At 41.4% G+C, this 25,484-nt stretch overlaps 1 protein-coding gene and 1 pseudogene across 3 annotated transcripts in view; one reads left to right on the forward strand and one right to left on the reverse strand.

Annotated features, from left to right (window-relative positions):
- Window positions 1-7,496: 7,496 nt before the first annotated feature.
- The window catches only part of DHX35 (DEAH-box helicase 35), a 78,917-nt gene continuing 60,929 nt past the window's right edge, over window positions 7,497-25,484 (forward strand). For 2 of the 3 annotated variants that reach the window (XM_063659380.1, XM_054467529.2), the window contains exons 1-3: window positions 7,497-7,616; window positions 14,233-14,366; window positions 17,675-17,767. In XM_063659380.1, coding sequence (XP_063515450.1) covers window positions 7,577-7,616; window positions 14,233-14,366; window positions 17,675-17,767 — 267 coding nt within the window. In that variant the 5' untranslated portion in view covers window positions 7,497-7,576. The remainder of the gene's footprint in view (window positions 7,617-14,232; window positions 14,367-17,674; window positions 17,768-25,484) is intronic. The other variant, XM_054467526.2, reaches the window with a different exon arrangement.
- LOC129021717 (nucleophosmin-like) lies at window positions 22,882-23,730 on the reverse strand (annotated as a pseudogene).

The raw sequence follows: 25,484 nt of genomic DNA on the forward strand, positions 1-25,484 counted from the left end.
ACATGGTTTGTAAATGGTGATGCAAGAATTTAAACACAGGTTTCTAGATTCTAAGTGCAGTACTCTGTTATACAACTATTTATATGGAGTATGGAGGCAGGAGAGAGTGTACCTTGAGAAATGGCAGTTACTGCAATGGTGAATGGAAAACTAAAACAGCCTCATTAACAAACGTTAAGTACAGGCTGGGCGTGGTGGCTCACACCTGTAATCCCAGCACTTTGGGAGGCCGAGGCGGGTGGATCACCTGAGGTCAGGAGTTCGAGACCAGCCTCAACATGGAGAAACCCTGTCTATACTAAAAATACAAAATTAGCCAGGTGTGATGGTGCATGCCTGTAATCCTAGCTACTTGGGAGGCTGAGACAGGAGAATTGCTTGAACCTGGAAGGCGGAGGTTGCGGTGAGCCGAGATCATGTTATTGCACTCCAGCCTGGGCAACAAGAGCCAAACTCTGTCTCAAAAAAAAAAAACAAACAAAAAAAAAAACAAAGACAAACACACAAAAAAGTAAGTACAAAGTCCTAATCTGTGATAATTCTTTTTGTTTGTTTTTGAAACAGTCTCGTTCTGTTGCTCAGGCTGGAGTGCAGTGGCACAATCACAGCGCATATTTTTTTGTAAAGGCAGGGTCTCACTATGGTGCCTAGGCTGCTCTTAAACTCCTGCACTCAAGTGATCCTCTTGCCTCAGCCCCTCAAAGTGCTGGGATTACAGGCATGAGCTACTGCATTCAGCCTGTGATAATGTATTTTAAAGTAGTTTGAAATTTTAACTCAATGTTCAATGGAACTGTTAATAGGATGACATAACAAAGGTTCTGTGTTTAGTGTGAGAAAGTGGGCCAAAGAAATGTAAACAAGGTTCTTTAATGCAGGACTACTCAGAGCTCTGAAGTAATGATCACAGTGAATTTCTCAGAGCAGGGCAGGTATATGGCTTACCACCAACTACCTACCACAGAGTGCTCTTTTTGTGGAGCAGGACTCAAAACCATTATTCTCTGAAAGTGTGGCCAACAATTAGAAATAAGAGCAAGAGATACATGGAGTCCTAAGAAAATGACCCAGTCTCTCAAAGTAAGCAAAGTCTTTCTGGAGTTGAGTCCAGAAAGTATCATTTATAGGGCAGAGTTTTTCAAAGTGAGATCTGAGGACCACCTGCATCAGTCTTGAGGTGCTTGGGTGCTTCCGTTTAAAATGCTGATTACTGGTTCCACTCCCAGGGGAGGGGGGAATGAGTGTGGCAGCCTATGTAGTTCAAAAATATTTGTTTTCCCTCCCTGGGAGAAAATTATATTCCTCTGTCTACTGTCAGATTTGGCCATCGCAGACTTAGCTGTAAATATTTCAGCATATGTATCTAAAAGATAACTGTTTTAGAAAACATAATCATGGCCAGGCCCAGTGGCTCACGCCTGTAATCCCAGCACTTTGGGAGGCCAAGGTGGGTGGATCACGAGGTCAGGAGTTCCTGGCCAACATAGTGAAACCCCGTCTCTACCAAAAATACAAAAATTAGCCGGGCATGGTGGTGTGCGCCTGTAGTCCCAGCTACTCGGGAGGCTGAGGCAGGAGAATGGCGTGAACCCGGGAGGTGGAGGTTGTGGTGAGCCAAGATTGCACCACTGCACTCCATCCTGGGTGACAGAGCGAGACTGTTTCAAAACAACAACAAAAAAGAAAACCACTTTATCACTGTCACACCTAAACAACTTTGATAAAAACTTATCAAATAAATATTCAGTGTTTAAATTCAGTTGTCTAATTTTTTTTCCCCCTGATGGTTTGTTTGAATTAGAGGTTGATCTATGCAGGGTTGACATTCTCCTATTAAAGGAATCAACTGAAGAGGTGGCCGGCCACCCCACCTCTGTAGGCAGTTGGGCTGGGGAGTATCTGTCGTTTACTTATGGGACTTAAAGTGACTAACAAGAAAAGCTAGGGTACAAGGTGGTGTAAATGAAAAGTTACATGAAGGAAACCCAAGGGTGAGGGATAAAAAGTGGAGTCTGGAATGAGACTTGAAGAGCACGCCATGACATACACACCTACTTCATGAGGCCACACGTTTAAGCTTTCCAATAGTGAATACAGAGAAACCTGGTCAGATACACCATTCGCAATGTCCTTAAGATTAAAGTAAATCCAGATACAGAAAGGACAATTATTCCCCACGGTGGCATGTGCCCATAGTCCTAGGTATTTTGAGGGCTGAGGCGGGAGGGTGGCTTGAGCCAGGAAGGATGAGGCTGTAGTAAGCTGTGATTGCACCACTGCCCTCCAGCCTGGGTGACAGAGTGAGACCCTATCTCAAAAACAACAAAATTATTCCAGGCACTAAGATAATTTCTTTCAAGGATCTTTTTATAAAAATGATACTTACAAAAATGACATTCTGGTAATCACATTCCGATAATAAACAATGACAGATACTCTGGGGCATGCCCGGACCCTGAACTCTGCAGGGGCAGTTGTCTGAAGCAGTAAATGAGGTGAATGTATTCAGGTGTATTCTGTGAGCATGGAATACATACCTTATGTTGAATATGTTTAGATCTACATTGTTAGGCTAAGTTTACACACACACCTAGATGTATGCCCCAGTTTGCCTGGCAGAGTTCCAGTTGATGCCTCTTATCCCCAAGTCCCATCTGGTTAACACCTCCTTTTATTCTCAAAAGTGTCCCAGTTTGAACTATAAACTATATGGTCATCCTATAAAGAAAGCACCTCGCAGACCTAAGGAGGCCGTCCCCAATTCACCCAACTTCATTAAATTGTGTGTCCCTCAGGCCAAAGAAACAGAGGCTCCTCTGGCTGCCAAATCCTTTCCAGTGGATCTTTCCACAACTCTGTACCCAAATCTTTGAAGCTGCGTCAGCACTTTTGCTTATGCTAATAACTGTGTGAACGTGATCATTTGTGTGCAAACCAACAAACCAGACAGGTTTACATATGTTACAAGAAGTTGTGGAAGACTGCACCTTAGACTCTCAGGAAAATCCTGATATAATGCAATTCAGTACAGCAATTCTGCAAAGGACCACCACTTTTCAGTCTGGGGATGGCTGCCTGTCGTCTAGCTTGATGGTGGCTACCAAAGGGCAGTCAGCGTTTCTCTTAGGAAACTAACAGTTGTAGCAGGTTGATATATGGATGGTTGTAATGGACATCTATTATTTTTGCTTCATTCATTCAATCATTCATTCTCTGGTAATCTCACCCTCAGATTTCCCTCTGAGGAACCGTTCTGTTCCCAGCTCTCAGTCCATGTGTTTCTGCTGAAGCTGACCTAACCTGACCCTGGATGTGGAACGTGGGACCAAGGCCTAAGTCCATTAGTACATTAGATTCCCTGGCTTAGTGATTGATTTAGGGATGGAAACATGGCCTGTCAGGAATACTTTGCCAAGGAATTTTGGAAAGAGGTTTAATGCTTAAGAGGATGTGGCGGCTGAAACTGGCATGGCCACTTCGTTACCATGTTACAACGCAATCAGCAGAAGAAGGTGGATCAATATGATCAGAAATAATCCTGGTTATGTGATATGTATCCTGATGCAGCTGTGTCTCGTCAGAACTACTCTTGGACTTTTTATTTTATTTTTATTTATTTAATTTTTTTTTTTTGGAGACAGAGTTTCACTCGTGTCACCCAGGCTGGACAGCAATGGTGTGATCTCAGCTTATTGCAACTTCTGACTCCCAGGTTCAAGCGATTCTCCAGCCTCAGCCTCCCGAGTAGCTGGGATTACAGGTGTGCACCACCACGCCTGGCAAATTTTTTTGGTATTATTAGTAGAGACGGGCTTTCACCATGTTGGCCAGGATGGTCTCAAACTCCTGACCTCAGGTGATCCACCTGCCTCAGCCTCCCAAAGTGCTGGGATTTTATAGGTGTGAGCCACTGTGCCCGGTCAGACTTTTTAGTTTATATGAGCCATTTCTGCTTAAGAGAGGTTGGGTTGGGTTTTCTATCACTTATATCCATAAAAGTCTTAACTGGTACAAAAATGAAAATCCTAAATTCTATGCCCTCCTGAACATGGTCAATAGGTTTAGTCTGGAAATTCAAAGCAAAAAATACCCTTTATCATAGGCACAGAAAAACTTCCATATTGTAACACGATTTTGAGGAACATTATCTTTCTGGAAAGCTTATCATTTGGAAGTTGCAAAATACACCTTTATGTAACAAAATGATTATACTTTTATGGAATTGTTGGCAATGAACTAAATAAATTCTGGATGCCATCTCAAGAAATATCAGTTTTAATTTCAGAGCAGTTATTTTAGCCCATTCTTTCTGAAAATAGTTAATTAGGAAGACTAAGAATCTGTTGAGACTATTCCTAGTTTGTGGAAATAAAACCACATCATCAACATGTAGGTTATTACTTAGGTGTTTTCTCTAACAGAAGTCTGTGTAGGCAAAATAACCCCTTGGGGAAAGTTGGACTTTGAGAACTTTCTAAGGCAGATGAACTAATTTTCTTCCAGGAGAGTGTAGCTCTAATGATTTTAAATGGCCCATGTAGTTGAGCAAACACTGGCCTGGGAATTAGAAAGCCCGAGTTCTAGTTTTAGTTCTGATACTAAATTAACTCATTGATTCTGACCAAGTCCTTTTAACTTCTATGTACCTCAGTTTCCTATAAGACAAGAAATTCAGGCTAGATGTTAAGCATGGTCTCCTCCAGCTTTAAGACTACGATCACGAGACCAGCCTGGCCAACATGGGGAAACTCTGTCTCTACTAAAAATACAAAAATTAGCCAGGTGTGGTGGTGTGCGCCTGTAGTCCCAGCTACTCGGGAGGCTGAGGCTGGAGAATCGCTTGAGCCCAGTGGGTGGAGGTTGCAGTGAGATGAGATCTCACCACTGCATGCCAGCCTGGGCGACAGAGCAAGACTCCATCTAAAAAAGAAAAAAGATTATGATCCAATAATACAGGCATGGCCGATTTACTGTCTCTACATAAACAGGAAGGTTTCATTATATGAGTAATAGATGAAATAGAGGTTATTTTATTTATTTTTTCTATTTTTTGAGATGGAGTTTCACTCTTTCGCCCAGGCTGGAGTGCAGTGGTGGATCTCTGCTCATTGCAACCTCTGCCTTCCGGGTTCAAGGGATTCTCCTGCCTCACCTTCCCAAGTGGCTGGGATTACAGGTGACTACCACCACACCCGGCTAATTTTTTTGTATTTTTAGTAGAGACAGAATTTCACCATGTTGGCCAGGCTGGTCTCGAACTCTTACCTCAGTTGATCTGCCTGCCTTGGTCTCCCAGAGTGCTGGGATTACAGGTGTAAGCCACCGTGCCAGGCCATGAAATAATCTTAAAAGTGGCATTTATTTCATTTTGCCTTATATTCATGTATAAACCTTGGTTTCCATATTTGAGCTGTTAGTAAAATAAGACAAAAATAAAACAAGGAAAAATCAATGTCATGAAGAACTAAAACTAAGCCTAAAGCACGATGTTTATCTATACATTACTCAACAGGCACTGTTACTGGGCTACAAATGTGAATGTGACATGGTCCTCGTCCTCAGTAAGTTCCCTGTGTAATAGTGGCAGTAGGCAAACTACAGATCAACTAAAACTAAGCCTAAAGCGTGATGTTTATCTATACATTACTCAATAGGCACTGTTATTGGGCTACGAATGTGAATGTGAATGTTGACATCGTCCTTGTCCTCAGTAAGTTCCCTGTGTAATAGTGGCGGCAGGTAAACTACAGATCAACTAAAACTAAGCCTAAAGCATGATGTTTATCTACACTCAATAGGCACTTGTTACTGGGCTACGAATGTGAATGTGACATGGTCCTTGTCCTCAGTAAGTACCCTGTGTAATAGTGGCGGCAGGTAAACTACAGATCAACTAAAACTAAGCCTAAAGCATGATGTTTATCTACACTCAATAGGCACTTGTTACTGGGCTACGAATGTGAATGTGACATGGTCCTCGTCCTCAGTAAGTTCCCTGTGTAATAGTGGCAGCAGGTAAACTACAGGCAACTAAACTACAGGTCACTTTTCTCACAAAAGAAAGAATACAGGTTCCTAGACTACCAGGGGGAATGTTTAAGTTGGATAGATAATTTAGAGCTGGCCCTTTAAGGGATAAAGATAATTTAAAGGATGGATGGAGAATTCTAGGCCGAGGGATTAACAGGTATTGAGTCCCTACGTTAATTACTATAAAAATAAATCAAAGGAGATTATTTGTTACATGAACCTACGCAGGTAAATTCAGATTTTTTCCCCCTGGTGGATTTGCTCTGTTTGAGTTGAGGTAATGAGAGCTAACACTGATTCAGTGCCTGCTGTTTTGCACTGTTAAGTACTTTACATGTTATCTCATTTAATACCTCTTCAAACCTCATTTTACAACTAAAATTAAATGACAGCTAGGAGCTAGGAAATGGCAAAGTTACGATTCCAAGTCTGGACTGGTTGTCCACAAAAGCCCCTGCTCTTGCCATAATGCCACTCTTTCAAAGAATTCAGAATTTTCTTCACAGCTTTAAAAATGCATAGATTCTGAAGCCTCTCACTTCCTTCCAATTAGTTGCCTACCTAGAAAGTTATTTCCTCCACTTGAGCTCATCACCCCTTCTTAGCGCTCCTTTGGATTACTGTAATTTCTTTTTCTTTGACCTCACCTTTCCTCTGATGGAGTAGTGTAATCTTTCCCAAATTTGTTAATTCTAAGAATTCAGGAGCTTCTCAAAATGCAGGTTCCCAGGCCATGCTCCAGGACATCGATTCAGAATTGGATCAAGGCCTAGAATCTGTGTTTTTAATAAGCATTTGACTCACGGGTATCAAATTGGAGGAAGCAGTGAATTGGTGGACTACCTTAATTGATCTACCCATTTTCAGTCTCTTCTGCCAACCCATTCGCTCCACCCCACCCCCAGTCCGTTTTTCCGTTTTGCCCTCAAGGTCCCTGAAGACTTCTGTATCATTTCACATTGTTTTATTTGGGGCACTGTGCCGCAGTACCTGGGCCCACAGCAGGCGCGCAATATTTACTGACAAATACAACGCACGAGGTAGTTCCTATTATTACCCTTCAATTTGAAATCGAGAATAAGACAGAAGTCGCCAAGTTGGGGTAGCTTGTAACATCAGTATTTCGTGTTTAATCCAGAAAGCACTGCTTCAACGCCCACTGCGTGCAACGTTCCACTCTCGGGCCAGCGGTCCTCTCCCAAAGCCCGTTCTTCCTAAGTGTGCGGCCGCCATCCAGGACACGCCACCCTCCTAAAAGGTCACCTGGAGCATCAACCATCCACGCTCAAGAGGCAGGCGGACCAGCGCGCCCTTTTCTCCAAAATGGCTGAGCAGGGTCACGTGGGCTCGGGGGCGGGGCCGGTGCCCTCGCCGGAGCCTGGCAGTGGGTCACGTGGTTCAGACGGGGGCGGCAGCTATGGGGGCGTGGCCGTCACACGGCGCGATCCGTCTGGGCAGCGGCTCTTCGGGGGCCACGCCCTCCGGGCCCTGGGGGCCTCGCGCGCGACGGTGGGGTGGAGCTAGCCTCGTGACCTTTTACCCCAGCATGGCTGCGCCCGTGGGACTGGTGAAGTTCTGGCGACCCGGTAAGGCCCTTGGTGGAACGCTGGGCAGACGCGGCGGCCTGACTTCGGTCTTGGCGCCGCGGCCGGCGCCCTGGGGCCAGCAGACGTGCTCGCAGGCCTGACCTCGGGGAGCTGGGCGCTGCCGCCTCTGTGCGGGGGGACTCTGGCTCAGGCTCCCCAGTGGTCCCGAGGGATTTGGGGGTGCTCCCCTAGCGTAAGCAGAAACTCTGTGTGACCTTGTTAAAGTGGTCCAGCCTCCTCGGGCCTCGTCTTCCTCGTTACTGATGCTTGTCCTGCCCACCTCGTTAGATGGGGAATCCTAAAGCTCCGCCTCGTGTCTCGTTACCGCCCTGGAGTCAATGCTGCTCGCTGCTGGAGGCTTGCAAGCCCAAGTTACGGAGTCAGACTGTCCGGGTTCGAATTTTCGTCTCTGCCTTGTAGTAGGGTGACCTTGGGCGAGTCATTTAATGCCTCTGAGCCATGACCTCTTTACCTGTAAAGTGGGCAGAACAATAACTTCTATCCTGTGGGCTTAAATGACAAGCACAACGCGTTGTCAGACTTAGAATAAATGCTCAAAAAAAGGGAAAGTGTGTTATTTTCTTTTAGGATAATTGTTGTCCACTCCGAATGTCTACTAGAAAAGGGAACAGTCCTTCATACTGGCTGCCAGCCACTTCCTCTCTTACAGACTAATACGAATAACAATCACAAAATGCTTTACTTGTTTTGTCTTGATATTTACTCATTAATCAGGTATTTACTGAATGTGTATATGCCAGACCGTACTAGATGCATTACTTCCTCTCTGCAAACAGTTTCTTGTAAAAAACAAAAGTTTTAAAATTACAGCTACCAGCTTGATTTTTTTCCACCACCTGCACCCCCGCAGGTCTGGATGTGCAAAGTATATTGCAGCAAAAATGAAATGACACCAAGAATGTAATATAAGCAAAGCTTTTAATTTTTTGGTGGTTCCCTGAAATTCTGACCATGCATATAAATGATGTGAGAGATAAACCCAAGCAAGAGATGTGTTTAATGCTTTTTAAAAATTTGTAGTTTGTCACTTGACAGTTTTATGGTTCAGCATTTCAAGTCATCAGCCAATTATCCATCCTGAGTTTTATTTGCATCCAAAACTAGGAACTTACTAAGTAATAAATAAATTTATTCACGCTTTTAGTAACAGGTGAAAGTGTTAGGTATAATAAAGAGCTGAATGAATTGTTTGAAATCAGACCAGGGTACTATTTTGGTTAAAGAACGTGGAATTACTCTAAGAGTTCTATTTCATTATTTAGTTCATCCGTTGAGGGTCCACTTATTGAAAACCTAATCCTGTGTTCAGGAGACAAATATAGATGCTCAGGGCTCTGCTCTCAAGTTACCGTCTCTCTCTTAATTGAATATAAAGTTAGATGTCCTCTAGAAGAGATTTTACAATGAGGCAGTGTAAGGTGGTGGTAAAGAAGATGAGCTCTAGAGTCAGACTGCAGTGCCCATCATGTCTACCACTTACTAAGTTGATGACTTGATAGTCACTTAAATTCTCAAAGTCTCAGTTATTCCATCTGTAAATTGGGTATAATACCTACCCAAAGTATTGTTGTGAGGATTAAATGAGAATAACACACAACAGGATCTTGGCACTAGATAGGTTACTATTATAATTATATGGAAGTGTGGAAGAAGGAGGGAAAGTTGAATGTATGAATAAGAAATACTTCATTAAGCTGGTATTTTTGGAGTGGACATTAAAGGATGAATAAGGTTTTGTTTCATAGAGAAATGGAACTCGAAGCAAAGGGTGCAGCATGAACAAAGGCAGAATGGGATTTGTGCCTTTAGAATGTCCAGAAAGCCAAAATAACAGAGCAGTGTGATGGTGTTAAGTGCTAGGGTATATTTTGGGGTATGACAGGAAATGAAGCTAGAAAAGTAGATAAGGGCCTCATTGTGAAAGATCTTCATGACAAGTTAAAAAATTTAGACTTCACTGTTTTTTTTTTTTTTGAGACGGAGTCTGGCTCAGCCGCCCAGGCTTGAGTGCAGTGGCACAATCTCGGCTCACTGGAACCTCCACCTCCCGGGTTCAAGCGATTCTCCTGCCTCAGCCTCCTGAGTAGCTGGGACTACAGGTGTGTGCCACCACACCTAGCTAATTTTTGTATTTTTAGTAGAGATGGAGTTTCACCATGTTGGCCAGGATGATCTCGATCTCTTGATCCCGTGATCCGCCCACCTCGGCCTCCCAAAGTGTTGGGATTACAGGCATGAGCCACCGGGTCTGGCCTGACTTCACTGTTTTTAAGCAGGGACAAATCAGGTTTACTATAGAAAGATAACACTGGCAGTGGAGTAGAGAGTGGATGGAGGAGGAAATTAGAGAAGGTACTACTGAAATCCAGGAGGGATGTTAAAAACCTTAATTCTGACCTGGGAGCTTAGAGGAGGGGCCTGTTGGAGAGACATTTTAGAGGAAGATGTGGGAGAAGATGAAGTCAGTAATAACTCAGATTTCTGGGCTGGGTGACTGTCTAGGTTAGTGATTCTCTAATTTTGCTTTATAGTTGAATCACTTGGGAAGCTCTGAAAAGTCCTGATGTCTAGTTGCACCCCACACCAATAAATTAGAACTTTGGAGGCCTAGGAGCCAGGCGTCAGTATTTTTTAAAGTCTCTAAGGAATTCCAGCATGCATCAAAATTTAGGAACCACTGGTCTAGGTAAATTTTGTTGTCATTAGTTGACATGGGAATAGCTTTAGTACACAGTTATTGGGCCCTTGCTTTGTGTTAGTCACTTTCATTTACACATCTTATTAAACAGTCACAGTATCTCTGTGATGACAATAATACTCTTATTTTAGTGAGGAAATTCAAGATACGAAGTAGGTTGTGGGAAATGCAAGGTGAAAGTCAGGGAAGCTGATATAAGGCTAGACATTCAAATCATGAACATATCCTGTAGGCTTGAGCCTGTGACTACAGAGGTCTTTCAGACAGTCTGAGTGAAGTTGCTTACTGGAGGTAATAGGGAGTGGTGGGGACTGTGGCAGAGTGTGCATACACTGGATAGATATGTACAGTGGAGATCTACAGTAGAGCTTACATATGCTTTCTAAAATAGGGAGCTGTACTCAGGTCCACCTAATTGTTATCATATGGGTTCAGAGTTGCCCAATTTTTTTTTTTTTTTGAGAAACCTAATATCTAGCTCTGAATGGGAAAATTTTATGTGTTGTTTTAAATGAACGATTTAAAACATTTTAACAGTAGCATGTCTGGGTATCTTAAGATATCCATTTGTGGTGTCTACCTTAGGAGTGTGACTTAAGGGGCTTGTATGACCTGCCTGAGAGTTTTCTACAAAAATCTTCTACTTAATTTGCAGGTACACGTGGATCAGAAGGGCCTGCCCATCTTCGTTTGCTCATTTGATAAATATTTCATGATTGTTGACCATGTGCATGACGAAAACTTTACAATAGCTTTTAAGCTTTTTTGACTTGACCCACAGTAAGATATAGCACACATACACAACCGAAAAAAAAGTTGTTCATAAACAGTATTGCTTTCTGGAATGTGCTCTGGTGCTTTCTATTCTATTTCATTATTTAAAAAGTGCTGGTATGACATACTACATTGATTTCATAACCCACTAATGGGTCACCAGTCAAATTTTTAAAAACCAAGTTAAAGGGAATGAGGAATTAGGGATATCAGCCTGGTTAAGATAGGGAAATGAAGATGTTCATAGTTTGCAAAAGCTATAAAGTTGTTACTCCCTTAAGCATAGAGCATACTCTCAAGGAAAAATCAATCATAGGCAGCCACAGAGGGGTGTTTATAGAGGGAAAGCAGCCCTGATGTTCTGGTTTGGTTGAAGGAAGTCTTTTATGAGGAGAAGGTATACTGTTTATCAACTGACATAGCTGTTCTTATAAAAGAGCTCAGCTGGGCGTGGTGGCTCACGCCTGTAATCCTAGCACTTTGGGAGGCCGAGGTGGGTGGATCACCTGAGGTCAGGAGTTTGAGACCAGCCTGGCTAACATGGTGTGACCCTGTCTCTACTAAAAATACAAAATCAGCTGGGCGCGGTGGTGCGTGCCTGTAATCCCAGCTACTTGGGATGCCCAGGCAGGAGAATCGCTTGAACCCGGAAGGCGGAGGTTGCAGTGAGCCAGCATCTCGCCACTGCACTCCAGCCTGAGCGACAGAGACTCCATCTCCAAAAAAAAAAAAAACTCATAACAGAAGAGATAGATTGGGGCTGTAGGTTAGAGACAAGGGAGGAATGCGGTAGTACAAAAGACACGTTAAAATATTCCAGAGGGGATATGAAGGTTTAAAACATGGTTTGAAAAGGCAGGAATTCAGGACAAAAACACAGCAGAAGAGGATAAGGTATTCTTTGTAATTGTTTTCTTGGGTAACAATTACAAGGAATTATTAAGATGTAGTGACAAGAAGGGAAGAAAAGAAAGAAAGCCTGTCTCTTTGAGGACAGGCGTTGTTCCAGGTCCTGTTCCGTCTTTTATCTTGTTGAAAGGAAGGTCAACATTTTGGCAAAAGCAACATAACAGTGCCCCACTTAACCTGATTTTTGGCCATCTTGAACTTCTGAAACACAACTGTATTCCTGGAAGTAAATGGAAAAGGGTCAGAGATCTAAAGCAGTGATTCTAAACTTAGCTCTAGGCGGTCTATGGACCCCCAGAATTTTATATTCTGGTAAATGCTGGTGTGTTTTTTAGGAGAGGGAGTTCATAGCCTTTATCAGATTGTTGAAGCAATCTGAGAACCCTAAAAAGTGTAAAAGTAAGTCACTGAGCTGAATATTCTTGTTACAAAGCTCCTGTGCTTTCACATAGCATCACAGATTCTGAGTTCAGAAGACCTAGGAGATGATGGTTATTGGTTATTATCACTGTAGTGCCCCAGCAGGAGGCTGTATAGCATGTGTTAGATCTAGGGAGGATTTTTATTCATTTACAAGGCAGCATACTCCAGTGCTGAACGGTGTGACCTTTTGGAAATATCTTCCTTACATTGAGTTGAATTCTGAACCCTGTGTCATTTACTTATTACTCCTAGTTCTGTCCTAGGGTTACAGCAGCAAGTCAGCATGAAAAGTTATGGAAGCCAATCACAGAATTTAAAGTTATGTTTCTCCTGAGTTTTTTTTCTGTTTGAGCTAAAACTGTATGGAACCTTCAGCAGGTTTTCATGATGGAATATGTTTTCCCTATTCTTCACCATCAGGAGCACCAGTTTGTCATTGTTCTTAGCAAGAAGCCGGGGTGAAGATCTCTTGTTTAATCTGCCCAGCATGGTGGTTTCTGAGAATAGCATTTCCCGTCTATCCACTCCCGATTCCATGGTTCCAATGGAATCAACCACTGGCCGTGGTTGATTGTATTGGGGTGGGGATTGGACCTAAGCTGGGTGAAGTCAGTCCCTGTCTGTCCAGTATAAAAGAGCCTCCCCCACCCCCCATTGCAACACATACCTGGGACTCCCAGGCCCCCTTACGGTGTCTTTATTTCTCTCCATAGCACTTATGACCACTTCGTGCACCAAGTTACTTTCCACTGAGAGGAAGAATTAAAAAAGCAAATGAGCTCCGTGAGGGTAGGGCTGGCATCTGTATTGTTCACTGCAGTGTTTCTAGTGCTTAGAGCAGTGTGTGGCATGGAGTGGGCCCTCGGTCCATCCTTGCTGGTCCTTGCTGGGTGAATGATGAATGATTGGTGGAGGAGTTGTCAGTGTGAACCCTGGCACTGCCGGCAGCCATGTTTCCAGCTCCTGTACAGTAGCCAACCTAAGGGGCTGGAAGGAACCTGCAAGAGGTGCCAAGAAGAGAGAAGGAGAAAGCCATGGCTGCTTTGAGTGCCCAGTTTCTGTCATCTCTGAGCCTTATTGCCATCCTACAGCAACAGGATTCATCCTTTTACCTCAGCTAATTCCCACTGGGTTTCTTTCACTTCTGCTAAGAATTCAGTAATAACATGGACATGGAGGCCGGAAGTAAAGACACTGTGCTCTGTAATACACAGTTCTGAGTGGCCAATTTGGAGCCCAGTGGGACTGCCATCTCGTTTCTTTTTTCTTTTTTTTTTGGAGACAGAGTCTTTCTTTGTCGCCCAGGCTGGAGTGCAGGGGCGCGATCTTGGCTCACTGCAACCCCTGCCTCCTGGATTCAAGCAATTCTCCTGCCTCAGCCTCCCGAGTAGCTGGGACTACAGGCACACACCGCCATGCATGCCCGGCTAATTTTTTGTATTTTAGTACAGGTGGGGTTTCACCTTATTGCCCAGACTGGTCTGGAACCCCTGAGCTCAGGCAATCCACCCGCCCCAGCCTCCCAAAGTGCTGGGATTACAGGCGTGAGCCACTGCACCTAACCCTATCTTGTTTGTTTTTGACACTGTGGTGAAGCTTTTAGGGAAGATTTTTAGTTCCTCGTAGGCACTTTTCTGGATTCTTTCCTAAAGTTAAAGTTGAATACCTTTGAGTAGTTTGAGATGAAAAGTATTGCTTCTCTTGTATATCTTCATCTTTGAAAGTTTGTAACCTTAACACCTTTTTCTGTTCATTGTATCAGAGAATCTGAAAAAAACATTTCTGCTGCAGGTACAGAGGGGCCAGGTGTAAGCATCTCTGAAGAGAGACAAAGTCTGGCTGAAAACTCTGGGACAACGGTTGTTTACAACCCTTATGCTGCCCTTTCCATAGAGCAGCAGAGGCAGAAGCTGCCGGTATTCAAGGTACGTCAAATAATCATGTTCAACCTGTGGGCTTGAATCGTGTGTCTGCGTTAGCTTTATGCTCAGCACTGAAGGGAATGTTGTCCTCTTTCTAGAACACAGTGAGCTCAGAGAAACCCTTATCATAAGGGATGACTTTTCATACTGTGTATTTTTTAGTTAACGTTATAAATCTTGAAAGTCCTTAAGAGTTTTTCAGTTGCATCATACATACTGGAAAACTGGAAGAATTAGAATGACTTTTGTTTTCCCCTTTATTCCTTTCAGTTATGGACAATTTCAGATATACAGAAAAGTAGAGAAAATAGCAGTTAATTTCTATATAACAGATTACCAACATATGGCCAATTTTTGCTTTATTTTTAAAGTCACTCCTTTAGACAAGTTTAATTGGGAATATGAGGTTGTTTCTGCTGAAGACATCAGTTAATACTCTGACTTCCTCTGAGACAGTGACAGGATTTTGCTATGGTTACTACTTACCAAGTGCACATCCAGGTTTTATTAGCGCTCACGAAATAGATACGTGCTCAGCTACAAGAGACCAAAGTGCAAACTAGAATTCATTCAGAACTGTTCATTTATGGCTAGCGATAATTCTCCAGTACAGATGGACACAGTTGATATATACACTTTCTCCCTGTTGGCACATCCACATGGGAAGCCAAGCTGTAATCAGGAAGTACAGAGCCAAGACAGGTTACAGAAATGTCATACAGCCCCTGACGAGGGGTGAATTCTCCCTGCTCCACAGGATGCCCCTGGAGTGACCCGAGTAGGTGTGGCCACCAGCACCTGTGTCTCTTTCTTTCTCCTGGATGGTGCTGGGTGAAAGTTGCCATGTCCTATCTATCTGTCTGTCTGTCTATCTATCTATCTATCAGACAGGGTCTTCCTATGTTGTTCAGGCTGGTCACGAACCCCTGGGCTCAAGCAGTTCTCCTGCCTCGGCCTCCCAAAGTGCTGGGATTACAGGTGTGAGCAGCCAAAAGGTGCCAAGTTCTTATACTCATGGAGTTCTTTTGACTAGACTGTCCTGATAATTCCTCTTCTATTAATGTGTTCTTTCTCCAAATAGATAGGCAACAGCAGCCTTCTTAATTTAGCCAGATTGCCTTACTTGGAGTTTTATGTGGCTCCCAATATTTTAGTCACAAGTGAACTGATTGTCTCTGGATTTCTTCCTCAAGTGACTAACACATTCACTATGTATGAATGTTAGCAAGTTTGACTCTCAGGAGATGAGATGGTAGGTTTACTATTGCTTTCTCACCACTGAGGGACAGTTTGAGCTGTGATGAAGTGTCCGGACTCTGGAGCTAGACTTCAGGGTTCAAACCCAAGCTTCACCATTTGTGTGCTGTGTGACCTCACTTCTCCATTCTGAGCTTCTTTTCCTTATCTGTGATGTGGGACTACAGGAGCACCTACCTCATAGGACTGTTATGAGGACCAGATGAGATCATTCATGCAGAGCATTTAGCAAGATACCCGACATGTAGTAAATGCTCAAGTACAAGGGAAATTACTGTTTACTCAAGTATTTAAATTTTGGCCTTTTCTTGACTATTCTTTGTCTCCCAACTGTGCTTATAAGATAACATAAATGAAACAGCAAATGAAAAAAAGAAAGAAAAGCAACAAGAAGTTGAGAAATGTTTATGAAATTAAAATGGTAAGAAGAAGGGTGTAAGTTACTGATATAAAGCAAAGCAGAGTTTAAGTACAGTTGAGATCTTACAAGATGTTAAAGATAAATCGAGACAAAAAGGAAAACAAGTTACCTCTACACCATCGTTTTTCCCTTTCAAACAAAAAGTAAAAGTAGCTTTAAAAACAGAAATTGGAGGCCGGGTGTGGTGGCTTACGGCTGTAATCCTATAGGCTTTGGGAGGCTGAGGCGGGTAGATCACTTGAGACAAGGAGTTCGAGACCAACCTGGCAAACATGGTGAAACCCCATCTCTACTAAAAATATAAAAAATTAGCCAGGCGTGGTGGCACATGTTTGTAATCCCAGCTACTTGGGAGGCTGAGGCAGGAGAACTCTTGAACCCGGGAGGTGGAGGTTGCAGTGAGCCAAGATTGCGCCACTGCACTCCTGCCTGGGCAACAGAGCGAGACTCCATCTCAAAAAACAAAACAAAACAATGTTAGAACTAAAACAGCAACAGATTGTTAAAGATCACTGCCTCTTCCACAGCACCGTTATGAGGCCACCTGTTCCCTTGTCTGCCTTCTTTAGGCTGCTGTATAGACAAAAGTGACTCCTTCTTGGATGCAAGTCTGCCATGTTCACTTCTGATTAGACCCAGTCTTATAAATGCCTCCTGATTTCTGCTTTGTATATTGTCCTTAGTGTAAGAACATGTCAACCTCTCTGGGAGCAGCACTATTGACAGCTTCTTGTTTTGTTTTGTTTTTCCCCAAAATTAGTCTGCACATAAACAAGTAGATACGTATTTGCCCTTAAAAAAATGCAGTTACTAGTGTATTATTCACACTGTTCTACATCTTACTTCCTTTTCTTAACGTATCTTATAGATCATTCCATATCAGTACAAATGGATATTTCCTCTTCTTAATAACTACAAATTATTCCATTATTGGAATATTTTATAACTGATTTAACCAAACTTTTGTTGATCCACATTTAGGCTATTTGAATTTTTGGCTATTATAAACAACTCTGCAATGAGTATGCTTGTATTTATGTCTTTGTACACATATAGTATGTAGTAGTATGTCTATAATTTCTTGTTTTTTTTTTTTTATGTGACAGAGTCTCACCCTGTTGCTCAGGCTGAAGTGCAGTGGTATGGTCTCGCCTCACTGCAGCCTCCCCCGGCCCTGGGTTCAAGCAATTCTGCTGCCTTAGCTTCCTGAGTAGCTAGTATTACAGGCACTTTCCACTGTGCCCAGCTAATTTTTGTATTTTTAGTAGAGACGGGGTTTCACCATGTTGGCCAGGCTGGTCTTGAACTCCTCACCTCGTGATCCACCCCTGCCTTGGCCTCCCAAAGTGCTGGGATTGCAGGCGTGAGCCACCCCGCCTGGCCTATAATTTCTTTTAAGTGAAAATCGTAAAGGGCGTATGCATTATGTATTTTGATAAGTGTTACACTTTATTGCAGTTGTATTTGCCCATACTGAGAGGAACAGTACCTGAGGGTTAGAAATACATTTTGATAGTTCTATTTAAAATTTACTTTCCTTTGAAAACAGCTCATTTCACAATGTTTAAATATCATTGTTTAGGTCTTTTGAGACAATGTATGGCTATTTGCAAGGTGTGTTATTCTTTTTCAGCTTAGGAATCATATTTTATACTTGATAGAAAATTATCAGACAGTGGTGATTGTTGGTGAAACGGGATGTGGGAAGAGCACACAGATTCCTCAGGTGAGTACGTATTTAGTATGTGTCTTTACACTTCGATTTGGCTGGACGAATTTTGTAACTTGAGAACTCTCTTTATTATCATTTACATTTTTAAGGTCTCCTTTCAGGAAATGTTCACTTCAACTAGATATTTTTTATTAAACTTTTAGGGCTTATAATTTCTTTGGTGAGTACTAAAGTAACAGTTTGTCTTCGATTTATTATAATTCCAAAATAGTAATGGAATAGCCATCCTCTGAAAGTTACAATGGAGATTTATTCAAAGATGTGAAATACAGAGTTTTTATCCTTAAATAGTTACAGTTGAAGAGGTGGGGTAAAATGAATTTTGCTATAGTTGTAAATAAAAATTGGCTATTATAGAATTATGCAGTGCTATGGAAGAACCCTTTCTTACTAGGAAAAATCCTATGTGATGTGGATAGGAGTAGAAAGAAGGATCAAGAAAGGCCTTGTAAAGGAATTGGCATTTGAAATTGACCTTGAATTATCAGTGGGAGCTGACTGAGAAGATATTCCAAGCCAGTGAATATTGTGGTTAGAGATACTGGGGTGGAGAAGTGTAGGGTGAATTCAGAGTGTGTCTTAAGAACCTTAATTTGAAGAGTGAAGACTGACTGAGCTTGAGAGACCTTGCAGTTTCTTATTTCCTTTTTTAATGTTAATTTTCTTGAGGTATGGCATATATATAGGAAAGTACCTATGTCATACTTGTACACCTTGATACATTTCTGCAAGTGGAATACATCTGTGTTACCAGCACCCAGATCAAGAAACAGAACATTACCAAAACCTCAAGAACTCTTCTTCTGTGTTCTGTTCTCATCTCTAACTGCCCTGTCTGCTTACCCCTACAATCATGAACACAAGGGTAGCTCTTATTCTGGCTACTAACCTCATAAATTAGTTTTGCGTATATTTGGAATTTTATAAAGGAGTAATATAGCTGCTTTTGTCCAACATTATGTGTGAGTCTTCCTTGGTGTCGAATTATTTGCAGTTTGTTCATTTTCATTACTGCATAGCAGGGTTCAGCAAGTCATGGCCAGTGGGCCAGATGCAGCCCACTGCCTGTTTTGTAGAGAAATCTTTGCTGGCACACAGCCACTCCTACTTGTTGATATATTGCCGGTGGCTCCTTTCAGGCTACCACATATGGTTGAACAGTTTTGACAGAGACCCTACGATCCTCAAAACCTAAAAATGTACCATCTGGCCCTTTACAGAAATGTAAAATGTAATGCTAACCCCTGCTAGTTAGTATTCCACTCTATGAGTATTCTGTGGTTTGTTTATTTTTCCTATTGTTACTGACGTTTGAGTCATTCCCAGTTTTTAGTTATGGATAGTGCTGCTGTGAACATTCATGTGCTTGTTTTTGGTGAACATATGTGCACATTCTCCTGCTGGGCTCTACCTGAGAGTAGCATTGCTGGATCCTGTGTTCAACTTTAGTAAATAATGTCTAAGATATTCAAAGTGGTTGTGTCCTTGTAGGGTTTGCAAGCAAGTGAACAACATGACAAGCTGAGCTTTAGATAAATGATTATATTGAGATATAAGGTGACTTAGAAACTGGAGGAGGCAGGCCATAGAAAGCTGTTGCAGTGGTCTGGAGAAGGATGGTGTAACGGGGTCCTCGACCAAGAGGTGATAGTGGGATAATCTGGTGAGGATAGGAAGGAGAACAATTTACAATTTTAGCGTTAGGGTCTGTAGACATTAGAAACTTAGATTGGTGCTTTTGCGATGACAAAGGGGAAGGGACAAAGGTGCACACTGACTGATCACGACTTGCTGCCTTGGCGAACAGTGCTAGTATTAAATGTGATAGAAAAGTAAAGATTGTTTTTTTGAGGGGAAATTAATGTGTTTGTTTTTAAACAGATTGATTTTTTCCTATATTATTGATGGCCTTTGATGACATTATTAGCAGGAAGTTTGGAATGGGAATCTGAAGCTTGGCAGAGGTCAGACGTAGAAGGTGTGGACATAGGGATTGAACATCCTGATACATGCAGGAAGGAGATGGAACAGAAATAACTGAGAAGAGGATTAAGGACAAAGTCCATGGAGCATCAACATTTAGGAGTCAGGAGCAGAAAGGAGATAGAATGGCAGCCAGGGAAATGACAGAGGAACCAGGAGACTCTTCATGGTTAGAGAAAGCAAAGACAGAGTGAGGTTTCTGGAGAGGTGGGTAGGTGGCAGTGTCAGCCAACAGAGCGGCCAGGGAGCAGGAGAACTGGTTCGGTCCTGGGTTGTTCATCTTGGAGATAGCATGTCCAGTGGCAGGGTTTTAGGGTTAAGGGTGTCTAAGGGGAAGATGATAAAAATCCCTTTGTATTTTTGAATATGTTAACGATGTATTGTTGACTGTTTGGTCCAGACTTGTGGTCATGCCAGGATCTGTGTAGGTCTTTTTTTTTTTGTCTGCTCCCCAACTCCATTCTGAATAATGGGGTTATTAATAGGTTGGGACCCAGATGTAGGTATTTTTTTAAAGTTTCCCAATAGACAGCTAGGGAAAGGTAGACAGACCTAGTAAAGGTAGATGACCTAGTAAAGAACAATTTGAAATGCATACAGCAGAGGAAATGGTGGCCTGGAGGAAAAAGATAACCGTATATGCAGATGGAATTGAGAGCCTAGTAAGTTACTCATTTCTTACAGGAAGAAACAGGAGAAAGGTTAAATTACTGTGTGATTGTCATTTAGAGAGTAATATAACAATAATATAACAAGTAATAACAGTAATAAGTGCTACATAAAGTGATTTTACACATGTTGATCTGTTTAATCCTCAATGACCCTATGAAGCAAACACCATTATTATCTTCATTTTATAGGTGAGGACACTGTAGAGAGTAGTGAGGTTATGGAATATAGAACAGAGGTAAAAGGCCACATGATGTTCCAGAATTGTTTGGGAATTAGTCTGTGACATTATGTAGTCAGCTTAGGATAAACTATGTTCTGGTAACAAAGAACCTGAAAATCTCAGTGGCTTAAAAACACAAAGGTTTATTTCTTGCTCATACTATGTGCTTATCTTGGGTTGGCTTTGAGATTCTATCACATCATCATTGGGCCTTAGGCTGATGGTACTGCTCTTATGAGGCACTTGTTGATCTTGTGGTAGATGGCAGAATCATGAGATAGCTCTTAAAACTTCTGACCAAAAGTGGCCTTCTGCTCACATTTCATTGGTCAAAGCAAGTTATATGGCCAGGCCTGATAGCAACGGGGTGACAGTGTATATAATCCTCCTATAGGGATGGGTGGCAGGTATTTGGAACAATGATAAATATATCACAGTGATTTGGCCATTTACTCCTGCAAGGCTTAGCTGCCAGGGAACAGAGAGGGCCTGCTGTGTTACTAAGTCCAGGGAAAGCTGGTGGGAAGGAGAAAGAGCAGAGGCTGAGGATCTAGGCTGGGTAATGTGGATAAACAAAGGTAGTTTTTTTTTCTTTTAATTTTAAGATTTGAATATTTTTAATATTTTTGAACATTAATAGGTTCACATGATTTAAAATTCAAAAGGCACAAAGGGACATAAAAAGATTTCCTTCTGCCCTGTCTTCCTGGTACTCATTTCCTTTGTGCAGTTATAATCAATATTATGAGTTTCTTGTAGAAATTTTTTCATGCACTTACAGAGAAGTGTGTGTGTGTGCGCACGCACATATATGCCCTATTTTAAACATGAAACATCTATACATGTTTTAGTATGCTTTGACTTTTTTTTTTACTTATTCTTTCATTTTTAAAAAAAGCCGTTTTGAATTGACACAATAACTGTGCATATTTATGGGATTTAGTGTAATGTTTTGATATATGTATATGTTGTATAATGATCAAATCAGGGTCATTAGCATATCCATCACCTCGAACATTTATCATTTCTTTGTGGTGAGAACCTTCAAAATCTCCCTTAGCTATTTTGAAGTCTGTGGCACATTATTATTAACTGTAGTCACTCTGCTGTGCAGTAGAACACCAGAACTTATTCCTCCTATATAACTATAACTCTGTGCTTGTTGACCAACCTTTTATTCTCCCTACTCCCTGTTACCCTCTTCTCTCTGCAGTCTCTAGTATCCACTGTTCTATTCTCTACTTTTGTAAGATCAACTTTTTTAGATTCCACGTGAGTGAGCTCATGCAGTATTTGTCCTTCAAATACTTAACTTCAAATAAGATGTTAAGCTTATTTCACTTAACATCATATCCTCTAGGTTCATCTGTGTTGGCGCAAATGACAGGATTTCATTCTTTTTTATGACTGAATAGTATTCTATTGTGTATATATATCACATTTTAAAAACCAGTTCTTCTGTTGTTGGACAGCTAGGCTGATTCCATGTCTCGGCTGTTGTGAATAGTGATGGGAGTGCACATGTCTCTTTGATGTTCTGGTTTCCTTTCCTGGGAATAAATACCCAGTAGTGGGATTGCTGCATCATATGGTAGTTCTGTTTTTAATTTTTCGAGAAACCTCCATATTGTTGTCCCTAGTGGCTGTACTAGTTTACATTGTCACCAGCAGTGTGCAAGAGTTCCCTTTTCTCCACATTCTTGTCAACGTTTGCTGTCATTCATCTTTTTGATAGTAGCCATTCTAACTGGGGTGAGGTGGTATCTCATTGTGGTTTTGATTTGCATTTTCCTGATGATTAGTGATGTTGAGCATTATTTCGTATATATGAAATAATACACTGTTTGTGCATCTTCTTTTGAGAAATGTCTATTCAGGTCTTTTGCCCATCTTTTTTTTTTTTTAACTTTATTAAAATACCGAGTTTTATTTCACATTTATTTCACATATTTTTGTCTCCCCACCATTTCCATGTCTGACCACCACTACTATTATGTCCTATCATAACATTCCATACATACCTAAAACCAAGCAAAGGGTGGAGTTCCATCTTTAAAAATGAAACAGGCATTTTGGACAACGCAGTCTTGGCAATGGAACCTGGACAACATTTATCAAACACGGTAGGGAAAGTTCTCACTCTGCATTATAAAAAGAACAGCCAGATATCAACTGTTGCAGAAAAGAAATAAGATGGAAAATTTTAAACATATTGTTTAAACTATTTTCTTAAAGAGACTTCCTCCACTACCAGAGATCTTGAATAGCCTCCTGGTCAGTCATCCGGAAGCAATTCTTCACATAATTGATGAACTCCACATAATTGATGAACTCGGCTTCCACTTTGGGAAGAGAACCACCTTTTTCTATACTTGCTTGCATTTTTGCTTTAGTGTTTTCTACAGAACTTTTGATATTTTAGGAATTTTTTTCCTTTGTTTTGAAGGATTCTTGTCCTTTTGATCTTGGTCTTGGTGGTATTGAGTCTTTTCCATTCTGATTTGACTTTTGTGTGTTTTTTGGCTGGAGTGTCTTGTATAGCTTTCTTTACTGGGGCTTTTTCTTCAGTTTCCTCATCATCAAAATCATCAGCAGCAGCAGCAGCAGCAAGTTTTACTTTTTTCTCTGGAACGTTGCTACCACCTCCAGGGGCAGATCGCCTTCCAGATATACTTAAGAGTTTCATATCTTCTTCCTCTTCATCTTCAGACTCTGCATCTTCCTCTACAGCTACTAAGTGCTGTCCACTAATATGCACTGGCCCTGAGCCACACTTCAACTGTAAGACCACCGGTGGTATTATTTCAAAGCCCCTAATGGAAATCATTGGCTGTACAGACATTTTCAAAGTTGCCAGTGTTACTTTAATTGGACTGCCTTCGTAATTCATTGCCTCTGCTTCAACAATGTGCAATTCATCCTTTGCACCAGCCCCTGACCTGACCGTTCTTAAAGATAACTAGTGCTCATTTTCATCATTATCCACCTTAAAGTGATGATCTTTGATGGCCTTTAGTTCACAACCAAAAAGATAGTTCTGGGGCCTCAGAGGGCTCATGTCCATGTCCATCGAATCTTCCATGGGGTGGTGGCACTTACTTAGGTGGGAGAGAAGGCGGATGGAGATAAATGACCCCTGCTCCAGAGAACAGCCGTGCAGGGCGGAATCACATCCTTTTGCTCATTTTAAATTAGATTTTTAGTTTTTTGCTATTGAATTGTTTGAGCACCTTATATATTCTAGATATTAACTCTTTATCAGATAACAGTTTGCATTTATTTTCTCCCATTCTGTAGGTTTTCTCTTCACTCTGTTGATTGTTTTCTTTGCTGTACAGAAGCTTTTTAGTTTGATGCAATCCCGTTTGTCTATTTTTGCTTTTTGTTGCCTGTGTTTTTGAGGTCATATCCAAAAAATCCTTGCCCAGACCAGTGTCATGAAGTGTTTCCCTTCTCTTTTGTTCTGGTAGTTTCATAACTTTGGTCCTTTCATTTAAGTCTTTTATCCATTTTGATTTGATTTTTATATGTGGTGAGAGTTAGGGAACTGGTTTCATTTTTCTGCATGTGATTATCCAGTTTTCCCAGCACCATTTATTAAATAGATTGTCCTTTCCCTAAGATGTGTTCTTGGTGCTTTTGTTGAAAATCACTTGACTTTAAATGTGTGGATTTATTTCTGGATTTTCTGTTCTGTTCCATTGGTCTGTGTGTCTGTTTTTATGTGAGGACCATGCTGTTTTGTTTATAGCCTTGTAGCATTTTTTGAAGTCAGGTAATGCCTTCACACTTGGTCTTTTTTTCACATAATGTATTATTGGTTTTTTTTCCAGTTCCATAGATGCTAGTATGTGAACATAATTTACCAATCCCCAACTGATAGACATTTAGGTTGTTTACAGTTTTGTATTATCACAGTGATGCAGTGGAGTCAGTTTGCACATAAATCATTTTGCACACATATAGATATTTTTATAGAATAAATAAAATACTTATGGGGTTGCTGGCTCAAAACACACGTGCATTTGAATTGAATTATTTTAAGGAATTGCATTTTATTATAAACTTTTTAAAAATAGGAAATACATTTACATGGTACAAAATTCAAAAAGAACAAAGGAATAAATGGTGAAAAGTTAATCTCCTAAGCTTTGCTATTGAAAATGACTAGATCATTGTAATAGATTGTATTATTGGTCCAAATATCTGCTACCCCTCCTATGGAGTATTCCCTTTTCTCCTAGCCACTCAGTTCCCCGTCCCTGAGACAGTCACTGTTTCCAACTTATTGTGAAGTTAAATTTGGGCTATGACCTAGGAAAATTGGAATGGCTGAGGAACTAAAGGTTACAGCAAGGTACAGAGCAGGTTTTTCTCTCTTGTTAGATTTATATAGTACCTTTCCTTGGGAAAAAACAACATGCAAAACACTAGATACTTAATAATTTTGAAATTCTACAAACTATATGTAGAACCTAGATGATATTTTTTTTACTAGAGTTCTGTAAAAAAAAAAAAAGGGGGCTATGAACACAAGCTCTTCTTAAGTACAGTTTTTATTAGTACTGTTATTGGTGGAGTTCTTCCTAATTCTGTCCTTTAGCCAGAAGCCCAGATTTGGTGATCCTTAAAAAGAATGGAGAACTCAGATGGACTTCAGCTACGTTTTAGTGATCTCCCTCCGTGACTCTCCACTGCCTCTTGACGTCAGCACTACACCTGCTTTTTCAGTAGCTTTACATTTCTACCTCTCAGCAATCATAAGCATGCCGTAGAAGTCTGAATCACACAGGGTATTGAGGTGACTAGCTTTATGGACAGGCTTATTTTTATGGA

The sequence above is a fragment of the Pongo pygmaeus genome, chromosome 21 (genome assembly GCF_028885625.2).
Source record: "Pongo pygmaeus isolate AG05252 chromosome 21, NHGRI_mPonPyg2-v2.0_pri, whole genome shotgun sequence".
Lineage (NCBI taxonomy): Eukaryota > Metazoa > Chordata > Mammalia > Primates > Hominidae > Pongo > Pongo pygmaeus.